This window comes from Aedes albopictus, chromosome 1 (assembly GCF_035046485.1).
Source record: "Aedes albopictus strain Foshan chromosome 1, AalbF5, whole genome shotgun sequence".
NCBI classification, from domain to species: Eukaryota; Metazoa; Arthropoda; class Insecta; order Diptera; family Culicidae; genus Aedes; species Aedes albopictus.
The window spans coordinates 173,575,336-173,582,885 of NC_085136.1; the positions used below are offsets into that span (position 1 = coordinate 173,575,336).

The window sequence follows — 7,550 nt, forward strand, 5'->3', positions numbered from 1 at the left end:
TCAATCCGACATCCGCATGACCTTGTGCAGATACAAAGGGGTTAGTCATTCAGCACACTTCATTTGTGCCGTTATTTTTGAGTGTGCCAATGTGTGCCGAAACTGTGCCGGTTATTTATCAGTGTGTGCCGAAGGTGTGCCGCATGTGCCCAGTGGAAGTTTTCTTTGAATATGATTTCGCTATTTAGAACCGTGTCTATGTTTGGCAAATGTTGTTATTCTGATCAGTATTTACCAACCCAATCCCACCCAGAACACTTGTTTTAAATTCATATAAAAGGATTTTTGCAATTGTAAGTATGTTGGCAGCAAGGTTGCAACCATTCATTTGCAAAAATTTACATTCATTTGCTATTATCTCAGTTCAGAAGCATGCTATCGAAAAACAATGTATGGATGAATTGAGCCTTGTAGTTTTATCTGAAAGTTCGCCGAATAGCATTAGGGTCACACACGCATACCAAAGTCGTGAGCGAGCTGTGAAGGCAACTCTCCACGCGGTGAATATAAATTTCATTCACGCTGTGGAAAGTTGCCTTCACAGCTCACTCACGACTTTGGAATGCGTGTGCAACCTCAATGTTATTCGGCAAACTTTCAGATAAAACTACAAGGGTAAATTCATCCATACATTGTTTTTCGATAGCATGCTTCTGAACTGAGATAATAGCAAATGAATGTAAATTTTTGCAAATGAATGGTTGCAACCTTGGTTGGCAGGTTAATTCCATACCGCAAAGTTGGATTTCATTGATGGGCCGAAATGTTCCGGGATGTGCCGACATGTGTGCCGGGCTCAATGTGCCGACATGTGTGCCGGGCACAATGTACCGAGTGACCAACCCCTTGGAAGATACAATAAACTCCGCGGTCTGTTGGCAACAAGTGATTGCAATCATCACTTCCCTCCCCATCCCCACATTGACCAGCAACCTGACGTAGCCATTATCGCTTAAAAATAGAAGATCATCAGTACTCACACACTGAAGATGCCTGTTCACCCCAAGCAGGTATCTCATTGGTTCCTTGTGTGAGCGTAGCTGGTGATACTGGAGTAGCATCTACGGGCGATCAATCAATTTTCATTTTCATTTTCATGAGCTTTTCCGTAAAATATGCACTAGGTAGTCTAAATCTAGTTGCGACATGTAAAAGGCATAAAATCTATTTACACATTCCAGGCCACTTCGGATGTCAACCAAAAGCAAAATATTTGTCGCAGAAACGTAAAAGGTCTTTGAAATTAAGTAAATCTGTTTTCAAAAACTCTTATCTATATATTCAAACTGGTTGGGCTGTCTCAGGTTGTGCTACTTTTCCCCAAATGTCGTTTCCACAAATGGCACTTTTCCTCGAATGACCCATTTTTCCGAATCACACCCTTCTTCATTTCATATGTAGTTTAAAAAAAAACAAGAAGTTGTAGCAAATTCAATAGTCTTTCACCAATAATAATTAAAACTAAAGTATTCTAAGAGACAAGCGTCTGACTTACCTAGATTCATCCCCGCACTAAATGTACAATTTACAAAACGCAAACCGGTGGTCCTCTTCGAACACGAGAAATGGCCATGCTCGTGGAGGACCGGCAAGCACTCGGGAGTTTTTGAGCGGCGCATACTAACGACGATCTTCGGCGGTGTGCAGGAGTACGGTGTGTGGCGGCGGAAGATGAACGAGACCTCGCTTTACTCTACGGCGAAACCAGCTTCCAGAAAGTGACCAAAACAGGAAGGATGCGGTGGGCAGGACATGTTGCAAGTATGTCGAATAGTTATCCTTCAAAGATTATGTTCGCAAGAGATCCGGATGGTATGGCATGGCTTGGAGCACAGGTGACCAAGGTGAGCTGACCACGTCGAGGTATTTGGCGAGTGTTGGATGTTCCCGAGGAAGTTGAATGGAGCAGCAATCCGCAGATGCCGGCGCGGTAGCGTATGGATCTCTGCAATGAAAAAGCAAAATTTTAAGTTTTATTTATTTAGTACCTAGCACTTACGGTTGATATCTGTGAGCTACCTTGCGGAGGTTGTTTCCACTTTGCCGAGAAACATCTCCAGGATGCTTCGGAATCGGATTTCCTCGTCGGAGACGGCTGTTTTGCGGTTAAAAGTCTCACTTTAGCTGCTGGTCGTGTGGAGTCGTGTAGAGGTTTTAGCCCGCGGCCGCGCGCGAACCGAGTTTGACAGATGCTGTTAATGCACTGAAGCAAAAATTACATCACTATTTCATATGCATGATTTGGCGAGATTCAGAAAGATTCCGAATGATTCAAAAAAGATTAAAAAAAGATTAAACTCAAAAGATCAGAGTGTCACCCTCTCGCCCTAATCATATCGGCAGAAGTGAAGCAAGAAGTAGCAATGGATGTTTTTTCGACAAGTGCAGCAACAAAAGTGTCGGCATAAGCATGAGCTTTTGAAAGCAGAATCAATATTTTTTATCTTTTCACTAAACTTACATATGCCACCAATTTCTCGATATTAAAAATAAATAATTTTAATTTATTTAGTTCCGATTGCAATACCGTTTAAACGACGCCTTCCTACGAACGATAAGCATGTTCATTTGGCTTACACTTTGACAGTTCTCTCTGCACGATTGGCTCACAATGGCTGCCTCCGCAGATCTCTATAATGTAGGATTACTAGTGGGTACCGGCTGTAAGGATCACGAAAACGCAATCCATTCGAATTAAGATATGACGGTGTAATAGCAAACCCCCTCATTGAGATTTACTGTTAATCGAGAGAGTATGAGAAGATAGCAATAAACCATCTAGTCAGTTTATGTTCAGACTGCAAACCGCTAAGCACGTCTTTAGCTATGTTCTTCCGAAACCCTTTTGCTTTTACGTGTTTATAACAGTGGCTTCGAGGATGAACTGGTTTTTTTTGCAGTTTGTGTTTTGTGAAATGTGGCAAGTGTAACTTTTTGTGTTGCTGTAACTAATTATTTTGCGTGCAGCCTTTGTCTATCATATGTGAAAAGTATTTAGCGAGTTTGAACTTGTTAACAGGCCACCCAATGAAGATCGTTTTTGATACGGGTCAGCTGCTGTATTATGGACGTATTTCTGCGGATAAAGGGTGTACTATGTAGCATCGTTACATTTTTTCCCTGTCCAACATTTTTTCCGTCCCATTTTTAAGCACCCGTGATTTGTATACGCAATTTGCCGATTTTTTTCTTCTGAGGATAGCATATTTCGTCGACTTGCACCATTTGTAATCTGCATATAGATTCTTTTGTGCATTTCAACAACTTTTTCGCCATTGCCTCTGTTGGATTGTTTTCTGAGGTGAGAGTATCAGCAAGCTTACCGTAGCCGCCGTCCGGATTATCTCATGAGCTATAATTTTAGTTGCTCATATAGAGAACAAAGCTACGTTGGGTTCCAGTCATCTTCAGTGAGAAGTGAAGTGAGCAATTCTGGCGACAGTGAGCATTGAAAGTTACTATGGAGCTAAGCTGGAAGAGAGAAACACACTGAAGTGACGAATGCGTGCATGCAACTTGCATGATGCAAGTACATCGTCACCTGGATGAGAATTTACATAGCCCATGAGCTCTTGTTTGCTGCTGGTCCTGGAAGTTTTCTTACACTTGTGACCGCTTTTCTGTCGGTCAGCCTTGGAGTGGTGTTTTTATTTTTTGGTGATGGAAGTGTCGGGTGCAAATGTGTACGTATTTTTTTCTCCATTGTCATGTGAGTCAAGTTTAGTTTTGATATTGACTAGGGTAATTACACCTTTAGGACATTTTTTAATTTTGTTGTTTTGTGCTACATCACATGGTATGTTTTAATGACTTTTATGTTTTGGTGTTTTGAGCTGCTGAAAAAGTAACTTTGATAGGAAAAATAGTGATATTTGTTTTTTTTTTTCACGGCCCAACCTAAGCTGTTTTTGTCGTGAATATTTGGTTTTGTGAGATTACAATAAAAGAATGTTTGTGCAGAGGGTTCGTTTTTTTCGAACAACCGATATTTTTCCTGCAATTTTGTAGACACATTTAGAGAACTTATTTACTGCAGATATGCCTATTGTTGAATCTAGTAATAGATTTTGTGTTTTGTGTTCTCTGTATTTTTTTGTTTTCTACACATTTTGTGACGGAGATTTTGTCCTTCCTTTTTGTATGAAATGAACACCGGGAAGAGATCACCATTGAAACGGTGCATGTACAAGAATAAGTCGTGCGGTAAGGTCTGGTGAGCAATTGCGCCCCATTTATGACCTGGGTCAGAGACTGGAATCGTGAGCAATTGACTGCAGTAGAATTTGATGGAACTTGGACTTGTTTGGATCGTGCTTCCACTGAATTCGCTAAAAAGGATTGATAGCATGAGCTCACTAATCGTTAAAGGAAATGTTTATACTGATGATTCCAACTAATCGTACAGATGATATGAAGAGATCTAGGATGCGACCTTCGACAGCAAATTTAGTGTCCAAGGAATTTTAGATTATTAGACCTAGCTAGACGTGGTGGACAGAATAACTATTTAGATTCTTGACTGGAAGTAGTTTTTCTTTATAAATCATAAATTGTTTGAACTTTTTTCATAACGATAAAAGGATGATTCAAGGATTTTTGAAGAAAGTGATTTTGAACAGCTATTATAAAAACACGATTAAATAAACATATAGTAAGTTAATAAATCAGCAACACAAAGGGAATTAAAAATTGTGTAAAAAAGTTGCGCTCTGATTATATGTGTAAGTTAGCATTTCAGAATAAATTAGCTTTTATCTCAAGGGTAAAGGAACTGTAAGGATCACGAAAACGCAATCCATTCGAATTAAGATATGACGGTGTAATAGCAAACCCCCTCATTGAGATTTACTGTTAATCGAGAGAGTATGAGAAGATAGCAATAAACCATCTAGTCAGTTTATGTTCAGACTGCAAACCGCTAAGCACGTCTTTAGCTATGTTCTTCCGAAACCCTTTTGCTTTTACGTGTTTATAACACCGGCTTTTGCCAAATCCCATTCACACTCAATCTGGTACGGTCAGGGCGTTAACACTGAACACCCAAAATGGTCAAAAATAAAGTTTTATTAAATTTTGCTTCCTGAGGGGGTGGTCGTGAAGTGATTTTTTTTTTGGTAAATGTGCACCACGTGGGTGGTGGTAATAATCACATGAACCATTTTACATGGTTGTTTTGAAAAAAATCTTTTTTGACTTAAAAATAATGCTCCTTAGTCGTCGACTAACCGTGACTAAGGAGGACGACAGGGCTGAGTAAAAAAGATAATAATTTATTAATTATGCTTATTCAAGTACTCATGTTCATGTAGAAACTTTTGTATCTTCTCTTCCCGTAAAACCTTCCATTGCTGCTGCTTGATTCACTTCTACTAATATGATTAGCGCTGCTCTTTGCAATGCATTTCATATTTTTTTGATTGCGCTGCAATTTTTTCCAAAATTTTGTAAAATAAAGCTCAACCATTAATTAGCAATCGTAAACAAAACAACTTGCACCACAGAAAGTCACGCACAAGGTTTGAACATCTAGCTTTGTGGCAAGTGTTGGAAGCAGTTGTAAACAAAACAAACAGCGTTGCCGATTCGTCATATAAAACTTCCGCTCATCTCTATATAGAGGATTTCTAGAAAAAAGTGAATAAGGTACACCGGGGCAAGTTGAAACGGGTGGGGCAAGATGAAACACGGAGTTTTGAAATAGGTTTCAATACAATTTGGGAATGTATCCTTCGCTAAAAGATCGTTTAAATCAAAAACTATGTGTTATGGCAATCAAATTGTTTATCGTGATTAGAAAACATCATGTTAATCCACTGTTTCATCTTGCCCCACCCGTTTCAACTTGCCCCGGTGTACCTTAAGTTGAAACATCAATTTAAAGTCAATAAAAATGTTTAAATAAGTAGTAAACCAGATGTCTTATGAACTGCAGATCCAAGAGATATAGCGGGCTAGGTATATAGAGTGCGATGAGAGGAATACGATTGACGAACTTTATCTTTGACGTAGAGCCATCTCTAACATATGGACTGGACTGAACACTGAAAGAACTTCTAATATAAGTTCGTCTGCGGGTTCGCTTTAAAACCGAGTTTTTAACCTAACTTATACATGAATCGAACTTGACAGTTTTCTCATGAGTTGTTATGTATTGCAAACTTTAGTCAAACTGGAGCCTCAGCCACAATATTGCAGTAACAGTTAAGCACGCTGTAATGATACTTATGTACCTCGTCACCCACTTCATGCAACTACATTAAAGGTCTAATAACACTTAGCGCGCTCGGCATAGTTCCATCATGCCACTCAAAGTGTTGCCACAAATAATGCTTAGTTTGCAAAACCCAGTTATCTGGCTGGTGGGGCATGGGAGCCTAAGCTTCAACTGTTAATGCAATCAGAGACTACTCAGACTTAGACGTGGGCGATCCTATATATGAAGGGTTATCCAAAACGCTCTGGAGAATTCCCAAAGCGCATTCTTGTAATGCTAGCCTCGTAGCCGTGCGGTTAGGGTCACCAAGCTTCTAATCGCACCATGCTGTGGGGTGAGGGTTCGATTCCCGCTCCGGGCGATGAAACTTTTCGTGAGAATAGTTTCTTCTCCGTTTCCACTGGTGCATGCTCCGTGTGCCCCTTGTCTAGTGTTAAGTTTCATTCAGTCTGTGCAGCCTTTGGCTGAAGACGGTGTCCGCGTCTTTTTTTAATGAAACCGTACATGTGAAAAAATATATATGGAAAAAAATATTTTTTTTATATTGTTACGATACTTAACAACCCGTATATTGTAAAAATCTTATTTACAATTTACTGTATGGTGTCTACATTACATCTTATTGTTTTTGTATTTTTATTTGTACAGTGGTGTCTATTGTAAAAATATGGTTCTAAATAGTACTGTTACAATACAACGTTCGGTTTTTCTACTGTATTTTTTTATTCGGGCATAAAGCCGCCCTTGCCCTCAAAAAAATTGAGGGCAATGTTTACAAATCGTATGAGAATTCGATGAGGTTAGGTTTTTGCTGCAAGCCTCTATTGTGCGTTTACGGTATACATTCGTCAACGGAGCGACACGAATGCACAATTGTGTAAAGTGTCGTTAATAAATAAATAAACAAACAAACAAACATTCGTCAACGGAGAGAATTGAAATCCCAACAAGTAACAAGTTGTCAAATATACTCATATTTATTTCAAAAGTCTATGAATAGTATTGAATCAATTCAATTCAATAGTTAGTTATTCCATAAAATAAAAATACAAAAATACAAAATAAAAATGCCCAACTAGACACTTTCTTCCTTAGCCTTTTTCTTCTTCTTCTTTTTCTCTGATTTAGGAGTTGTCACTTCTGTTTGATTTTCGAAGTCTTCATTGCCTTCCCGCTCTTCAGATGCAGATGCCGGTGTCGATTCACTCAAACGTTTCTTTTTTTTCTTCTCACTGGTTGTTGCATCATCTTCAGTTTTAATCTTCTTTGGAACTTGTTCTTCAGTTTCCTACGAAAGAGAAATAATAATTAATATCAAGTACAAGTACAAGTGTTG

General features: G+C 39.1%; 1 protein-coding gene across 1 annotated transcript in view; it reads right to left on the bottom strand.

Annotated features, from left to right (window-relative positions):
* Window positions 1–7,165: 7,165 nt before the first annotated feature.
* LOC109397228 (nucleolar protein 58) overlaps window positions 7,166–7,550 on the bottom strand; it is a 51,356-nt gene continuing 50,971 nt past the window's right edge. Inside the window, exon 6 of the mRNA XM_029874165.2 lies at window positions 7,166–7,502. Coding sequence (XP_029730025.2) covers window positions 7,290–7,502 — 213 coding nt within the window. The 3' untranslated portion in view covers window positions 7,166–7,289. The remainder of the gene's footprint in view (window positions 7,503–7,550) is intronic.